The sequence below is a fragment of the Lolium perenne genome, chromosome 6 (genome assembly GCF_019359855.2).
Source record: "Lolium perenne isolate Kyuss_39 chromosome 6, Kyuss_2.0, whole genome shotgun sequence".
Classification (NCBI taxonomy): domain Eukaryota; kingdom Viridiplantae; phylum Streptophyta; class Magnoliopsida; order Poales; family Poaceae; genus Lolium; species Lolium perenne.
Window position 1 is genome coordinate 52499984 of NC_067249.2, and position 18216 is coordinate 52518199.

General features: G+C 43.3%; 1 protein-coding gene across 2 annotated transcripts; it reads right to left on the reverse strand.

Moving 5' to 3' along the window:
- Positions 1 to 6897: 6897 nt before the first annotated feature.
- Positions 6898 to 8576, reverse strand: LOC127307983 (salutaridine reductase). 2 transcript variants are annotated; one of them, XM_051338738.2, is made up of 5 exons: positions 8406 to 8576; positions 8082 to 8326; positions 7918 to 7979; positions 7608 to 7769; positions 6898 to 7485 (listed from the first exon to the last, which is right to left on the reverse strand). In XM_051338738.2, exons 1-5 carry the CDS (start codon positions 8438 to 8440, stop codon positions 7105 to 7107), a joined length of 885 nt encoding a protein of 294 aa, XP_051194698.1. In that variant the 5' UTR covers positions 8441 to 8576; the 3' UTR covers positions 6898 to 7104. The 2 variants fall into 2 exon arrangements, with proteins under 2 accessions (XP_051194698.1, XP_051194697.1); XM_051338737.2 differs by having other exon boundaries at positions 7575 to 7769; positions 8406 to 8574.
- Between the last annotated feature and the right edge of the window lie 9640 nt (positions 8577 to 18216).

Below are 18216 nucleotides of genomic sequence, written 5' to 3' on the forward strand. Positions count from 1 at the left end.
TGCAAACAATCATCTTCCACACAATACGGTTAATCCTTTGTTACAGCAAGCCGGTGAGATTGACAACCTCACTGTTTCGTTGGGGCGAAGTACTTTGGTTGTGTTGTGCAGGTTCCACGTTGGCGCCGAATCTACGGTGTGCCGCCGCACTACCTCCCGCCGCCATCAACCTTCAACGTGCTTCTTGGCTCCTCCTGGTTCGATAAACCTTGGTTTCTTTCTGAGGGAAAACTTGCTGCTGTGCGCATCATACCTTCCTCTTGGGATTCCCAACGAACGTGTGAGTTACACGCCATCAAGCTCTTTTTCTGGCGCCGTTGCCGGGGAGATCAAGACACGCTGCAAGGGGAGTCTCCACTTCCCAATCTCTTTACTTTGTTTTTGTCTTGCTTTATTTTATTTACTACTTTGTTTGCTGCACTATATCAAAACACAAAAAAAAAATTAGTTGCTAGTTTTTGTTTACTGTCTTGCACTCTATATCAAAAACACAAAAAAATTAGTTACTTGCATTTACTTTATCTAGTTTGCTTTATTTACTACTGCTGAAATGAATAATCCTGAAGTTGAAGTTCGTTCATTTAAGCAACAAGGGGGAGAATGTTTAAAAGATGCTTGGTATAGAATTAGTGATGCCCATAATAGGTGCACTAGAAAACACTCCACCACTATCCTACTCAGGAATTTTTATGTTGGTATCTCTAGCTGGAATAGATATGTTCTTGATTGTCTCGCGGGAGGTAACTTCCTAGGCGCTCCCGCTTTAGAAGCTAGTTGCATTATTGAGAGTTTATTTGGAACACCACCTGTTAATGAAACTAAAATTGAAATCTCTCTTGAGGATGTTATGAAAAAATTGGAAACCATAGAGAAAAATTTTCCGAGTGTAGAAACTAAATTGGAGATGTTACTTGATAAAACTAATGAACTTGATAAATCCTTAGGAGGAATTGATGAAAGAATTAGTGTCCTAGGAACTTGTGTTGTCCATGATGATCAAATCAATAGGATTGGTGAGCTTGAAAAAGCTATGGGAACCTTGGGTTCAACCTTTTCATCTATAAAGTTTGGAGAAAAAGCTTATGTGGGTAAGGAGCAAAAGTTTATGTATGTTTCTAAAGTGCCTAAACCAAAGAAAAATTATTATAGGCCTAAAATTGACAAAGCCCTTAGTACCACTACAGATGAGGGAAATTATGATGTTGATGCTTCATCTCTTGATAACACTTGATACACACTTTCTGCGCCTAGCTGAAAGGCGTTAAAGAAGAGCGCTTATGGGAGACAACCCATGGTTTTTACCTACAGTAATTTGTTTTTATTTTGTGTCTTGGAATTTGTTTTCTACTGTAGCAACCTCTCCTTATCTTAGTTTATTGTTTTATTGTGCCAAGTAAAGTCGTTGATAGAAAAGTTCATACTAGATTTGGATTACTGCGCAGAAACAAATTTCTTTGCTGTCACGAATCTGGGCCTAATTCTCTGTAGGTAACTCATAAAATTATGCCAATTTACGTGAGTGATCCTCAGATATGTACGCAACTTTCATTCAATTTGAGCATTTTCATTTGAGCAAGTCTGGTGCCTCGATAAAATTCGTCAATACGAACTGTTCTGTTTTGGCAGATTCTGCCTTTTATTTCGCATTGCCTCTTTTGCTATGTTGGATGAATTTCTTTGATCCATTAATGTCCAGTAGCTTTATGCAATGTCCAGAAGTGTTAAGAATGATTGTGTCACCTCTGAACATGTTAATTTTTATTGTGCACTAACCCTCTAATGAGTTGTTCTAAGTTTGGTGTAGAGGAAGTTTTCAAGGATCAAGAGAGGAGTGTGATGCAATATGATCAAGGAGAGTGAAAGCTCTAAGCTTGGGGATGCCCCGGTGGTTCACCCCTGCATATTCTAAGAAGACTCAAGCGTCTAAGCTTGGGGATGCCCAAGGCATCCCCTTCTTCATCGACAACATTATCAGGTTCCTCCCCTGAAACTATATTTTTATTCCGTCACATCTTATGTGCTTTGCTTGGAGCGTCAGTTTGTTTTTGTTTTTTGTTTTGTTTGAATAAAATGGATCCTAGCATTCACTGTATGGGAGAGAGACACGCTCCGCTGTAGCATATGGACAAGTATGTCCTTAGGCTCTACTCATAGTATTCATGGCGAAGTTTCTTCTTCGTTAAATTGTTATATGGTTGGAATTGGAAAATGATACATGTAGTAATTGCTATAATGTCTTGGATAATGTGATACTTGGCAATTGTTGTGCTCATGTTTAAGCTCTTGCATCATATACTTTGCACCCATTAATGAAGAAATACATAGAGCATGCTAAAATTTGGTTTGCATATTTGGTCTCTCTAAAGTCTAGATAATTTCTAGTATTGAGTTTGAACAACAAGGAAGACGGTGTAGAGTCTTATAATATTTTCAATTTGTCTTTTATGTGAGTTTTGCTGCACCGCTTCATCCTTGTGTTTGTTTCAAATAACCTTGCTAGCCTAAACCTTGTATCGAGAGGGAATACTTCTCATGCATCCAAAATACTTGAGCCAACCACTATGCCATTTGTGTCCACCATACCTACCTACTACATGGTATTTCTCCGCCATTCCAAAGTAAATTGCTTGAGTGCTACCTTTAACATTTCATCATTCGCCTTTACAATATATAGCTCATGGGACAAATAGCTTAAAAACTATTGTGGTATTGAATATGTACTTATGCACTTTATCTCTTATTAAGTTGCTTGTTGTGCGATAACCATGTTCTTGGGGACGCCATCAACTATTCTTTGTTGAATATCATGTGAGTTGCTATGCATGTTCGTCTTGTCTGAAGTAAGGGAGATCTACCACCTTATGGTTAGGCATGCATATTGTTAGAGAAGAACATTGGGCCGCTAACTAAAGCCATGATTCATGGTGGAAGTTTCAGTTTTGGACATATATCCTCAATCTCATATGAGAAAATTATTAATTGTTGTTACATGCTTATGCATAAAAGAGGAGTCCATTATCTGTTGTCTATGTTGTCCCGGTATGGATGTCTAAGTTGAGAATAATCAATAGCGAGAAATCCAATGCGAGCTTTCTCCTTAGACCTTTGTACAGGCGGCATAGAGGTACCCCTTTGTGACACTTGGTTAAAACATGTGCATTGCGATGATCCAGTAGTCCAAGCTAATTAGGACAAGGTGCGGGCACTATTAGTATACTATGCATGAGGCTTGCAACTTGTAAGATATAATTTACATGATATATATGCTTTATTACTACCGTTGACAAAATTGTTTCATGTTTTCAAAATCAAAGCTCTAGCACAAATATAGCAATCGATGCTTTCCTCTATGGAGGACCATTCTTTTACTTTCATTGTTGAGTCAGTTCACCTATTTCTCTCCACCTCAAGAAGCAAACACTTGTGTGAACTGTGCATTGATTCCTACATACTTGCATATTGCACTTATTATATTACTCTATGTTGACAATTATCCATGAGATATACATGTTACAAGTTGAAAGCAACCGCTGAAACTTAATCTTTCTTTGTGTTGCTTCAATGCCTTTACTTTGAATTATTGCTTAAAGAGTTAACTCTTATGCAAGACTGATTGATGCTTGTCTTGAAGTACTATTCATGAAAAGTCTTTGCTATATGATTCACTTGTTTACTCATGTCATATACATTGTTTTGATCGCTGCATTCACTACATATGCTTTACAAATAGTATGATCAAGGTTATGATGGCATGTCACTCCAGAAATTATCTTTGTTATCGTTTTACCTGCTCGGGACGAGCAGAACTAAGCTTGGGGATGCTGATACGTCTCCGACGTATCGATAATTTCTTATGTTCCATGCCACATTATTGATGTTATCTACATGTTTTATGCACACTTTATGTCATATTCGTGCATTTTCTGGAACTAACCTATTAACAAGATGCCGAAGTGCCGATTCTTTGTTCTGCTGTTTTTGGTTTCAGAAATCCTAGTAACGAAATATTCTCGGAATTGGACGAAATCAACGCCCAGGGTCCTATTTTGCCACGAAGCTTCCAGAAGACCGAAGAGGAGACGAAGTGGGGCCACGAGGTGGCCAAACCCTAGGGCGGCGCGGCCTGGCCCTTGGCCGCGCCGACCTAGGGTGTGGGCCCCTCGTGCCGCCTCTTGACCTGCCCTTCCGCCTACAAATAGCCTCCGTCGCGAAACCCCCAGTACCGAGAGCCACGATACGGAAAACCTTACTGAGACGCCGCCGCCGCCAATCCCATCTCGGGGGATTCAGGAGATCGCCTCCGGCACCCTGCCGGAGAGGGGAATCATCTCCCGGAGGACTCTACGCCGCCATGGTCACCTCCGGAGTGATGTGTGAGTAGTCTACCCCTGGACTATGGGTCCATAGCTGTAGCTAGATGGTTGTCTTCTCCTCATTGTGCTTCATTGTCGGATCTTGTGAGCTGCATAACATGATCAAGATCATCTATCTGTAATTCTATATGTTGCGTTTGTTGGGATCCGATGAATAGAGAATACTTGTTATGTTGATTATCAAAGTTATGTCTATGTGTTGTTTATGATCTTGCATGCTCTCCGTTATTAGTAGATGCTCTGGCCAAGTTGATGCTAGTAACTCCAAGAGGGAGTATTTATGCTCGATAGTGGGTTCATGTCTCCGTGAATGCAGGGAATTGTGAGAAATCTCTAAGATTATGGATGTGCTGTTGCCACTAGGGATAAAACATTGGTGCTATGTTCAAGGATGTAGTCACTGATTACATTACGCGCAATACTTAATGCAATTGTCTGTTGTTAGCAACTTAATACTGGAGGGGGTTCGGATGATAACCTGAAGGTGGACTTTTTAGGCATAGATGCATGCTGGATAGCGGTCTATGTACTTTGTCGTAATGCCCAATTAAATCTCACAATACTCATCATAATATGTATGTGCATGGTCATGCCCTCTCTATTTGTCAATTGCCCAACTGTAATTTGTTCACCCAACATGCTGTTTATCTTATGGGAGAGACACCTCTAGTGAACTGTGGACCCCGGTCCAATTCTCTATCTTGAAATACAATCTCTTGCACATCTTTGTTCTCTTGTTTTCTGCAAACAATCATCATCCACACTATACATCTAATCCTTTGTTACAGCAAGCCGGTGAGATTGACAACCTCACTGTTTCGTTGGGGCAAAGTACTTTGGTTGTGTTGTGCAGGTTCCACGTTGGCGCCGGAATCTCTGGTGTTGCGCCGCACTACATCCCGCCGCCATCAACCTTCAACGTGCTTCTTGGCTCCTCCTGGTTCGATAAACCTTGGTTTCTTTCTGAGGGAAAACTTGCTGCTGTGCGCATCATACCTTCCTCTTGGGGTTCCCAACGAACGTGTGAGTTACACGCCATCAGCGCCTCGCGCGGGTGCACATCGCCGCGCGCACGACGACCAGGGGCGGCGGCTTCTTGGCGAGCGGCATGGTGGCCGGCCCTGCAGCGACGTGGGCGCGACGCTGGTTGCTCGCAGCTCGCCGTCGCGAGGCGCGGCGCGGCGAGTCGTGGCGCTGGCACGAGCACGCCCGTGGCCGACGCGGCTGGCGCCGCCCCGCTGTGCCCGCCGTGGCCATCCGTGCCCGCCCGTGTCGCCCCGCTCGTGCAAGCTACGTGGCCGATGCGGCCGGCGCCGCGCCGCCCGCCCGTGCACGCTGTGCCCGTCCCCGTCCGTGGCCGACGCGGCCGACCGGATGGAGGCGCGGCCCCGTTCCTCACCGCGTGCACGGCCCCGTCCGCCGCCGCGGCCCCTGTTCGCCGCCGCCCTTGTGGCGCACCGCCGCTGTGGCTGCAAGCTCGCAGCGGACGCTGCCCCATTCGACGTCGCCGGCGCGGCTCCAAGCTCGCCGGGGGCGCGGAGCTTGTTTCGCCTCCGGCGATTTCCGGCAGGTGTGAAAAAAGGGAGGCGGCGGCGACGGGTGCCTCCATGAGTAGGCGACGGCGGCACTCCACGAGGCGAGCCAAACTCCGGCGGCTCCACCAACGATTTTCATGGAGAAAGGAGAACAGAGGAGAGAGAATGCTGCGGGGTCTACTGGGTTGCCTTTGTCTCTCTGTCAAATGGGCCAGGACGCGTGTCCGGCCAGACAGAACGACCACAGATGGACGCGCGCTCGCGTCCGCCTCGACCCAAATCGCTCCCAGATTTGCGTCAGTTTTGGGTCAAACCGGACGCTGAGAGTATCCGCTTTTAAGATGGGTTGCCCCGCTGGATGCAGTTTTGACCCATCCGGACCAATCCGGAGTCCGTTTTTGGGTTTGGGTCTCCGCGTTGGAGATGCCCTAAGGACACGGCATACCGCCACACCTTGCTTCATAGTTTAGGGAATAAAAAAAATGACCAAATCAGACACTAGCATCCGTTGACTTTTTTTATAGAAAAAACTCCGTGAGACTCACACCCGGGGGTTCGTGTGCACTCTCACACACCTAACCAAAGGAACGACGATCTTTTCTCTATTTCAGGAAATCAATACTCCCTGTCTCACCGTTTATTAGGCGCGTACGTACCCCTAGGTTATAAATTTGATCAAATTAGCATTAGTTATATGTTATAAAAATTATATTATTAAAAACTTTAGATGTTCTATTTTCTAATGATATAATTTTTACATTGTATAATTTATATTATATAGGTCAACTTAATGACCTAGTGATACGGAGAGGTCTAGTAAACTGAGACGGAGGGAGTACTATGCTTGAGAGAAACGTACCATGCAAGTGGGTGGTGCGCATCTACCCTGAGATTCTTTTGTTGTACATATAAAACCTACCACATGCAACATGCACTGAGCAATTTCTAAAATATAACTTAAAAAATGAATGCCATTCGTTCCCCGCAAAGAAAGAAAGAAATATCACTTGTCACAGGAAATGGCAAATACCAATTTTCTCGGTCTGAGACTACACCGCATATCATCCATTACAGGAAATTACAGAAAATGTGAGATACCATTATTTCCATCTGAAGCAAGCAGTGTAGCTAACACAAAACTAGCTAAAGCAATGTCGCAGTAAGCGGCGGTCGAACGCCGGCCAACGGTAAGTATCTCACAGAAACGACGCCTCCTCGCCCTTGGCGAAGTACACGCCGGTCGGCCCACCCTCCGGCAGCAGCGTCACCTTCACCACGTTACGGGCGCCCTCCTCGGGCGTCAGGACACCCGAGCTCATGGTCATGTCGGTCTTGGCGTAGCCTGGGTGCGCGCAGTTGACGCGGAGCTCCGGGTACCTATTCGCCAAGATCCTCGAGTACGCGTTCATGGCGGCCTTGGCCATCTTGTATGCCGCGAACCCGGTCGACCACCCACGCGCCTCCAACGCGCCGGCCTCGAAATCTTTGAGGAACTTGTCCAGCAGCTCGTCAAGCCTCTTCTCTGTCAGGCTGTCAATGTCGTTGAGTTCCTGCCTCACCTCCTCGTTGTTGATAAACTGCAAGCAAGGGTTCCAAATCTCTTTACAAAAGTATGGTGTTGGAAATTTGGGACATCATTATATCATGATTGTTGAAGAGATCTTGCCGTTAGTAATCCATAAGCGGAGGAGACATTCACCAGTCTTCCGTCGGAGGAAGATTGCAGGAGAGGCAGCAGGGCTTCGATTACATGCTTTGTGCCGTAGTAGTTTGTCTGCACACATTCCTTTGCGCCATCGACGGTCTCGTTGACATTTTTCACCATCCATTCGAGTCTCTGGTGGTAATCCAGGCCACTGAACTGTCGTATGTAAACATGCTCAGTTTTGTGTGTCCCAAAAAATTAAGAACAGACTCGCCTAGCACTACTTATCGCAACACCGGATCAGCTAAAGGATCCACTTCTCACATCTTGATCTACGGGAGAAGCAGAAAAAACGCCACCTTACCTTTTCCTCGTTGGTATCGAGTTCTTGGAGGTACTCCACCCCACCAACTGCGGCATTGTTCACCTGCAAATTAACAGAGAATATACATCAATCACCGGCCGGTTGCACAAAGCCTCTGCATCTAGCAGGAGTACAAACTAGTACAAAGGGAAGCGAAAAACTTTCCAGAATGTCTAGCTTCCCAAAGCGGGTCTTGAGGAAACCGGCCAATCCAATAATGCTCGAAGCGTCCGTGATCTCCAGCTGATGGAAGACGACATCGGAGAGCCCCAGCCCTTTGAGCTTCTCCACGGCCGCCGTGCCCCTCGTCTCGTCCCGGGCCGTCAAAACCACCGTGACGCCGTCGCTGGCTAGTTGCCTACACACCTCAAAACCGATCCCTTTGTTCCCGCCGGTGACGACGGCAATCCTAGCAACCGCAACAGATCAGAGCAGTACATAGACTGATACAGTACGCTACACGGCGACGCCAGTATCCACAGGCGAACCTCGCGTTTGAAGGGCTGGAGATGGCTCCTTCCATGAGGGTGAAAAACCACGAGCTCGAACAAAGACGATGGCAGATGGGAGGAAGGATATGAGAAGACTCGTAACTGCTTCGGTGGTACCTCGGTTCGCTTTGTGGTGGTGGTTGACTTGTACAGTTTCAAATCCATATCTCCGCCTAAGAAGACCATATGTATCTCATTGATGCGCCGAGGTCCCGTCCTCATTTTTTGACGCCACAACCCTAATCAAATTAAACCACCAAAGACGGATTTTCACTAATCAAACCTCCCATCGTTATAGTGGTGTTAAAATATTAAAATTCTATATGTATGGTCTTTTAGATCTTGCTTCCTTAGATCGGTTTTGGAATGGCTACCAAGGTTATCAAGAGGAGGCAGGATGGTCCTGGGAATTTTTGTCCTCGAATGACTTTTTTTGATTGTGCTTGCTTGATGAAGTATTTTTTGAGAACCACATATTTCACTAATCGAAAACCAAGTTACATGAAGCAACACATGTGGAAACTAAAAGACAAACCGGGATAAAATTATTATCCTGAATTTGCAGATAAAATCCTAAAAGATCGAGAAATTCAAAACGATCCCTAGTATTTCCTGCAACCACCGTAGCCAGCGGCCGTCGCCCAATTCCAACGACGCCGAGACAGACACAAGAAGTGACGCCGAGCCTCCACCATTGCAAGATCCAAAAAAAGCACCATCACCAACGAGGCTTTGTGAGTCGATGAACAGGCCTGCTGCAAGCAGCGAGGCACATGTCGATGTGGCACGTCGACCGGGGAACGTCCCCGTGCTGTCTTGGACCAAGATACACCGCCTCCCATCGACGAAGTCGGAGAAGAACCGCATATCCACCACCTCTGGACCAACATCTTCGCTCCAGAAGATCCACCCCGGCCCCCAACGCCGTCGTGGACAACGACAAGCGCCGGTGACACGTCGAGAAACAGATCTCGCTAGATCTGAAGACCGACGAGAAGACCAAGATGCCGACCTGAAAGATCAACAAGCACACGTTGCCAACAACCCTGAGACGCCGCCGTGAAGGTCACCGCCGGTGTGGGAGTGGAGTTGAGGCAGATTTATTTGTCCGGGCGCCGCTCCAACCACCCCAACGACGCACCACAACAGCCAAGCCTTAACTACAAAACGGAGGAGGAACAAGGTCCCCTCCCCTCCTGCTGCCGAAGCGGCAAGCGGAGGGAGAGGGGCCCAGATTTCATGCCAGTGGAGATTGGATCTGGCCGCCGCCTCCTGGTCTCCTGAGAGTTCGGTGGAGATTGGATCTGGCCGCCGCCGCCTGGTCTCTGCTTGATGAAGTATTGCGAGTGCTTGATGTCTATGCACGCTTCTATTCTTGTAGACAGTGTTGGGCCTCCAAGTGCCGAGGTTTTTAGAACAACAGCAAGTTTCCCTTAAGTGGATCACCCAAGGTTTATCGAACTCAGAGAGGTAGAGGCCAGAGATATCCCTCTCAAGCTACCCTGCAATGACGATACAAGAAGTCTCTTGTGTCCCCAACATACCCAATACACTTTTCAGGTGTATATGTGCACTAGTTCGGCTAAGAGATGGTAAAATGCAAGTGATATGGATGAATATGAGTGGTAATAACAATCTGAAATAAATATGACAACAAGTAAATATGCAGTAAAACAGTAAATAAACGGTGATTCGATGCTTGAAAACAAGGCATAGGGATCATACTTTCACTAGTGGTCACTCTCAACAATGATATCATAACGAAATATAAATATAAGCACTTCACTATGCTACTCTGAACTACTCTCCGGTTGGATAACGAACACTAGTTCATCGCGTAAGGCTGCATAAGCAAACCTTAAAGATGTATTCCCAAGTACTAATGAACACCCCACGCTGTCACTTTGAGCATTCATAGGAGGTACTAACACACCATAATTTCATAGAGACATCCAACTCAAATCATAATTCAGTGAACAAGTATTCTGTGAAATATAGCCTAAGAGACCCACACGGTGCACACACTGTCACCTTTACACACGTGGGACAAGGAGTCTCCAGAGATCACATCCACTTGAATAGCATAACGACATCTAGCACTAGTAGGAAAAGCCTCATCAGTGGGGCACCAAAATACCTATTCTGTGGCGCATGGGCGGTGCACCACAGAATATTCTCAATCTCTTTACTTTGTTTTTGTCTTGCTTAGTTTTATTTACTACTTTGTTTGCTGCACTAAATCAAAATACAAAAAATTAGTTACTTGTTTTACTTTATAATATCATGCATGTTTTTATTACACTAGTTTGGCATAATGGACAAGAATGATCTTCTTATTCTATTTCCTGATTTAAAACATGGATTGTTTGATGCGAAAATTAAAAAACCTATGGAATCTTATTTGCATGCTGGTAGTAATATTAGTATGAACGCTTTGAACACCATTGTTGATAATAATATAGAAAGTTCTAAGCTTGGGGAAGCTGGTTTTCATGATCTTTTTATTCCCCCAAGTATTGAGGAGAAAATTTACTTTGATGATACTTTGCCTCCTATTTATGATAATGATATTGGTCTTTTAGTACCGTCTGTTATGGAGGATAAATTTGATTATGATTACAATATGCCTCCTATATTTGATGATGAGAATAATAATGATAGCTACTTTGTTGAATTTGCTCCCACTACAACTAATAAAATTGATTATGCCTATGTGGAGAGTAATAATTTTATGCATGAGACTCATGATAAGAATGCTTTATGTGATAGTTATATTGTTGAGTTTGCTCATGATGCTACTGAAAGTTATTATGAGAGAGGAAAATATGGTTGTAGAAATTTTCATGTTACTAAAACACCTCTCTATGTGCTGAAATTTTTGAAACTACACTTGTTTTATCTTCCTGATCTTGTCACTTTGCTTTTCATGAATTTATTTGTGTACAAGATTCCTTTTCATAGGAAGCATGTTAGGCTTAAATTTGTTTTGAATTTGCCTCTTGATGCTCTCTTTTGCTTCAAATACTATTTCTTGCGAGTGCATCATTAAAACTGCTGAGCCCATCTTAATGGCTATAAAGAAAGAACTTCTTGGGAGATAACCCATGTGTTATTTTGCTACAGTATTTTGTTTTATATTTGTGTCTTGGAAGTTGTTTACTACTGTAGCAACCTCTCATTATCTTAGTTTAGTGTTTTGTTGTGCCAAGTAAAGTCTTTGATAGAAAAGTTCATACTAGATTTGGATTACTGCGCAGTTTCAGATTTCTTTGCTGTCACGAATCTGGGCTAAATTCTCTGTAGGTAACTCAGAAAAATATGCCAATTTACGTGAGTGATCCTCAGATATGTACGCAACTTTCATTCAATTTGGGCATTTTCATTTGAGCAAGTCTGGTGCCATTTTAAAATTCGTCAATACGAACTGTTCTGTTTTGACAGATTCTGCCTTTTATTTCGCATTGCCTCTTTTGCTATGTTGGATGAATTTCTTTGATCCACTAATGTCCAGTAGCTTTATGCAATGTCCAGAAGTGTTAAGAATGATTGTGTCACCTCTGAATATGTTAATTTTTATTGTCACTAACCCTCTAATGAGTTGTTCTAAGTTTGGTGTGGAGGAAGTTTTCAAGGATCAAGAGAGGAGTATGATGCAACATGATCAAGGAGAGTGAAAGCTCTAAGCTTGGGGATGCCCCGGTGGTTCACCCCTGCATATATCAAGAAGACTCAAGCGTCTAAGCTTGGGGATGCCCAAGGCATCCCCTTCTTCATCGACAACATTATCAGGTTCCTCCCCTGAAACTATATTTTTATTCCATCACATCTTATGTGCTTTTCTTGGAGCGTCGGTTTGTTTTTGTTTTTGTTTTGTTTGAATAAAATGGATCCTAGCATTCACTTTATGGGAGAGAGACACGCTCCGCTGTAGCATATGGACAAATATGTCCTTAGGCTCTACTCATAGTATTCATGGCGAAGTTTCTTCTTCGTTAAATTGTTATATGGTTGGAATTGGAAAATGATACATGTAGTAATTTGCTATAATGTCTTGGGTAATGTGATACTTGGCAATTGTTGTGCTCATGTTTAAGCTCTTGCATCATATGCTTTGCACCCATTAATGAAGAAATACATAGAGCATGCTAAAATTTGGTTTGCGTATTTGGTTTCTCTAAGGTCTAGATAATTTCTAGTATTGAGTTTGAACAACAAGGAAGACGGTGTAGAGTCTTATAATGTTTACAATATGTCTTTTATGTGAGTTTTGCTGCACCGGTTCATCCTTGTGTTTGTTTCAAATAAGCCTTGCTAGCCTAAACCTTGTATCGAGAGGGAATACTTCTCATGCATCCAAAATACTTGAGCCAACCACTATGTCATTTGTGTCCACCATACCTACCTACTACATGGTATTTTTCCGCCATTCCAAAGTAAATTGCTTGAGTGCTACCTTTAAAATTCCATCATTCACCTTTGCAATATATAGCTCATGGGACAAATAGCTTAAAAACTATTGTAATATTGAATATGTAATTATGCACTTTATCTCTTATTAAGTTGCTTGTTGTGCGATAACCATGTTCACTGGGGACGCCATCAACTACTCTTTGTTGAATTTCATGTGAGTTGCTATGCATGTTCATCTTGTCTGAAGTAAGAGCGATCTACCACCTTATGGTTAAGCATGCATATTGTTTGAGAAGAGCATTGGACCGCTAACTAAAGCCATGATCCATGGTGGAAGTTTCAGTTTTGGACAAATATCCTCAATCTCAAATGAGAAAATTATTAATTGTTGTTACATGCTTAAGCATAAAAGAGGAGTCCATTATCTGTTGTCTATGTTGTCCCGGTATGGATGTCTAAGTTGAGAATAATCAATAGCGAGAAATCCAATGCGAGCTTTCTCCTTAGACCTTTGTACAGGCGGCATAGAGGTACCCCTTTGTGACACTTGGTTAAAACATGTGCATTGTGATGATCCGGTAGTCCAAGCTAATTAGGACAAGGTGCGGACACTATTAGTATACTATGCATGAGGCTTGCAACTTGTAAGATATAATTTACATGATACATATGCTTTATTACTACCGTTGACAAAATTGTTTCATGTTTTCAAAATCAAAGCTCTAGCACAAATATAGCAATCGATGCTTTTCCTCTATGGAGGACCATTCTTTTACTTTCAATGTTGAGTCAGTTCACCTATTTCTCTCCACCTCAAGAAGCAAACACTTGTGTGAACTGTGCATTGATTCCTACATATTTGCATATTGCACTTGTTATATTACTCTATGTTGACAATATCCATGAGATATACATGTTATAAGTTGAAAGCAACCGCTGAAACTTAATCTTCCTTTGTGTTGCTTCAATGCCTTTACTTTGAATTATTGCTTTATGAGTTAACTCTTATGCAAGACTTATTGATGCTTGTCTTGAAGTGCTATTCATGAAAAGTCTTTGCTATATGATTCACTTGTTTACTCATGTCATATACATTGTTTTGATCGCTGCATTCACTACATATGCTTTACAAATAGTATGATCAAGATTATGATGGCATGTCACTCCAGAAATTATCTGTATTTATCGTTTTACCTCGGGACGAGCAGAACTAAGCTTGGGGATGCTGATACGTCTCCAACGTATCGATAATTTCTTATGTTCCATGCCACATTATTGATGTTATCTACATGTTTTATGCACACTTTATGTCATATTCGTGCATTTTCTGGAACTAACCTATTAACAAGATGCCGAAGTGCCGATTCTTTGTTTCTGCTGTTTTTGGTTTCAGAAATCCTAGTAACGAAATATTCTCAGAATTGGACGAAATCAACGCCCAGGGTCCTATTTTGCCACGAAGCTTCCAGAAGTCCGAAGAGGAGACGAAGTGGGGCCACGAGGTGGCCAAACCCTAGGGCGGCGCGGCCCCCCCTGGCCGCGCCGACCTAGGGTGTGGGCCCCTCGTGCCCCTTCCTGACCTGCCCTTCCGCCTACTTAAAGCCTCCGTCGTGAAACCCCCAGTACCGAGAGCCACGATACGGAAAACCTTACTGAGACGCCGCCGCCGCCGATCCCATCTCGGGGGATCCAGGAGATCGCCTCCAGCACCCTGCCGGAGAGGGGATTCATCTCCCGGAGGACTCTACACCGCCATGGTCGCCTCCTGAGTGATGTGTGAGTAGTCTACCCCTGGACTATGGGTCCATAGCAGTAGCTAGATGGTTGTCTTCTCCCCATTGTGCTTCATTGTCGGATCTTGTGAGCTGCCTAACATGATCAAGATCATCTATCTGTGATTCTATATGTTGCGTTTGTTGGGATCCGATGAATAGAGAATACTTGTTATGTTGATTATCAAAGTTATGTCTATGTGTTGTTTATGATCTTGCATGCTCTCCGTTACTAGTAGATGCTCTGGCCAAGTAGATGCTTGTAACTCCAAGAGGGAGTATTTATGCTCGATAGTGGGTTCATGCCTACATTGATACCTGGGACAGTGAGAGAAAGTTCTAAGGTTGTGGTGTGCTGTTGCCACTAGGGATAAAACATTGATGCTATGTCTAAGGATGTAGTTGTTGATTACATTACGCACCATACTTAATGCAATTGTCTGTTGCTTTGCAACTTAATACTGGAGGGGGTTTGGATGATAACGTGAAGGTGGACTTTTTAGGCATAGATGCAGTTGGATGGCGGTCTATGTACTTTGTCGTAATGCCCAATTAAATCTCACTATACTCATCATAATATGTATGTGCATGGTCATGCCCTCTTTATTTGTCAATTGCCCAACTGTAATTTGTTCACCCAACATGCTGTTTATCTTATGGGAGAGACACCTCTAGTGAACTGTGGACCCCGGTCCAATTCTCTATACTGAAATACAATCTCTGCAATCTTGTTCTCTTGTTTTCGCAAACAATCATCTTCCACACAATACGGTTAATCCTTTGTTACAGCAAGCCGGTGAGATTGACAACCTCACTGTTTCGTTGGGGCAAAGTACTTTGGTTGTGTTGTGCAGGTTCCACGTTGGCGCCGGAATCCCTGGTGTTGCGCCGCACTACATCCCGCCGCCATCAACCTTCAACGTGCTTCTTGGCTCCTCCTGGTTCGATAAACCTTGGTTTCTTTCTGAGGGAAAACTTGCTGCTGTGCGCATCATACCTTCCTCTTGGGGTTCCCAACGAACGTGTGAGTTACACGCCATCAGTGGCCCAGGAGGGGGGCGCGCTGCCCTATTGTGTGGCCGCCTCGGCTGGCCTCTGACGCCCCTCTCTGGACTACTTAAGGGTTTCGATCTAAAAACGCGAGACGGGAAGTGGAAGTCGCCAGAAACCATCCAGTACGCCGCCACCGTCGCAAAACTCCGTCTCCGGACCAGAAACTCCGTTCTGGCACCTCGCCGGGATGGGGAATTGGAGGAGATCATCGCCATCATCACCACCGACGCCTGTCCATCGACCAGCCATGTTTCCCCCATCCATGTGTGAGTAATTCCCCCGCTGTAGGCTGAAGGGGATGGTAGGGATTGGATGAGATTGGTCATGTAATAGCATAAGATTGTTAGGGCATAGTGGCTAGTATTCGTAATTGGTACTTTTATGATATTGTTGCAACTTGTTATGCTTAATGCTTGCCACTAGGGCCCGAGTGCCATGATTTCAGATCTGAACATGTTATTGTTTCATGATGATATGCATTGTTTTATGATCTTACCTGCAAGTTGTATACACGTATTGTTGTCTGGAACCCGAGGCCCCAAAGTGACAGAAATTGGGACAACCGAAGGGGAAGGCGGTGATATGAGGATCACATGTGTTCACGGAGTGTTAATGCTTTGCTCCGGTGCTCTATTAAAAGGAGTACCTTAATTTCCAGTAGATTCCCTAGAGGCCCGGCTGCCACCGGCTGGTAGGACAAAAGATGTTGTGCAAGTTTCTCATTGCAAGCACGTACGACTAAATATGGAACACATGCCTATTGATATATTAGTACTTGGATACCGTTTTATTATTATCTGCAAATGCCCTGCTTTGATTGTTACATGAGTTTCTCTCATCCATGCAACGCCCGTCATCCATCCCTGTGCCTACAGTATTTTAATCCTGCTGTTTACTATAATCACTACTGTTGTCTTTGTTACTCTGCTGCTGTTATTTCACTACTGCTACTGCTATAAAACTGTTACCACTGATAAACTTTTGCGAGCAAGTCTGTTTCCAGGTGCAGCTGAATTAACAACTCCGCTGTTAAGGCTTTCAAGTATTCTTTGTCTCCCCTTCTGTCGAATCAATAAATTGGGTTTTACTTCCCGCGAAGACTGTTGCGATCCCCTATACTTGTGGGTCATCAGTTACCACTGGTGTAGATAGTTGGGAACCCCGGTCCATCTCTTATCATCATATACTTGTTCTATATGTCATTGGAAGTAGTATCAACTATTTTCTGGTGCCATTGCCTCTGTGTTACTGTTACTGCTGCTATGTTACTGTTACTACTGCTCTCATATTACTGCTGCTTTCACATCACCCCTGTTACTAGTGCTTTTCTAGGTGCAGCTGAATTGACAACTCAGTTGTTGAGGCTTATAAGTATTCTTTACCTCCCCTTGTGTCGAATCAATAAATTTGGGTTTTACTTCCCTCGAAGACTGTTGCGATCCCCCATACTTGTGGGTTATCAAGACTATTTTCTGGCGCCGTTGCTGGGGAGGCATAGCTCTACTCATAAGTTCACCTGGGGAGTACACTCTACCTCTCTCTTTGTTTTTGTTTTATTTTATTTTATTTTGCTTAGTTTACTTTTCTCTAGTTTATTTGTGCTTAGTTTATTTCTGTCTAGTATTATTTTGCTTAGTTTACTTTTGTCTAGTTTGTTTTTGTCTTGTTTTATTTTCCCTATATACCCGAAAATCCATAAAAATTTGAAAAACCGAAAAATTAAAAACTGTTGCTATGGGAGAACCCACAACCTATCTGGAGCTTATAGAATTATATAACAGTTATAGAGAATCAAGAAAGGGTAAAGTCATGAGTGCTGTGATAGAAAAATTGAATACAATTGCTAAAATCTTGCTTAAACGCCATGATATAAACTGTTGCTCTAAACAGGATACTAAACATCTGAAATTTCAATGTGGCTTTAGTGAGGAAGTTTTAATTAAGAACTATAATTGGAATAGCTATATTCATTTTGGGTTCGAAGAGGTAGAACAATTTGTCATATTTATGGGAGCCTCTAAGATAGAATCCTTCATGGCTAAAAATTATGAAACTTGTGTTGTTTGTAAGGACCTTAAAGATTATGTCTCTTCTATCCTTAATTTTTTCATAGAAAGTTACAACGATAATCCTTATATCATTGATTATAAAGAGAGGCTCATTAATGCACAAGAATGCACTCACAATTTACAGGAATCAGTGGAAGAAGAAATTGATGAACCTGAAAGCTCATTGGATGAAAAAGAGGAGGAGAGTGATGAACAAAAGGAGGAAGAATGGATTAGCTACCCATGCCAACCTTCTAATGAGAGTAACTCTTTATCTCTTACACTATTTGATTGTCCTCCATGCTTACCAAAGGAGGATGAATGTTATGTTCCTGTGGATTCTCTTGAAATATTCCCTATGAGTAAAACTTGTGAGAATAATTATGCTACTGTTATTTATGATAATCCATGCTATTTTGATAAATCTTATGATAATGCCTTGTTTGTGCCTGATGTCGAAATGCATGGTACTAAAGAGTTTTGCTTAGCAAATGTTTATGATAAAGCTCTAGATGATGGTCCTAT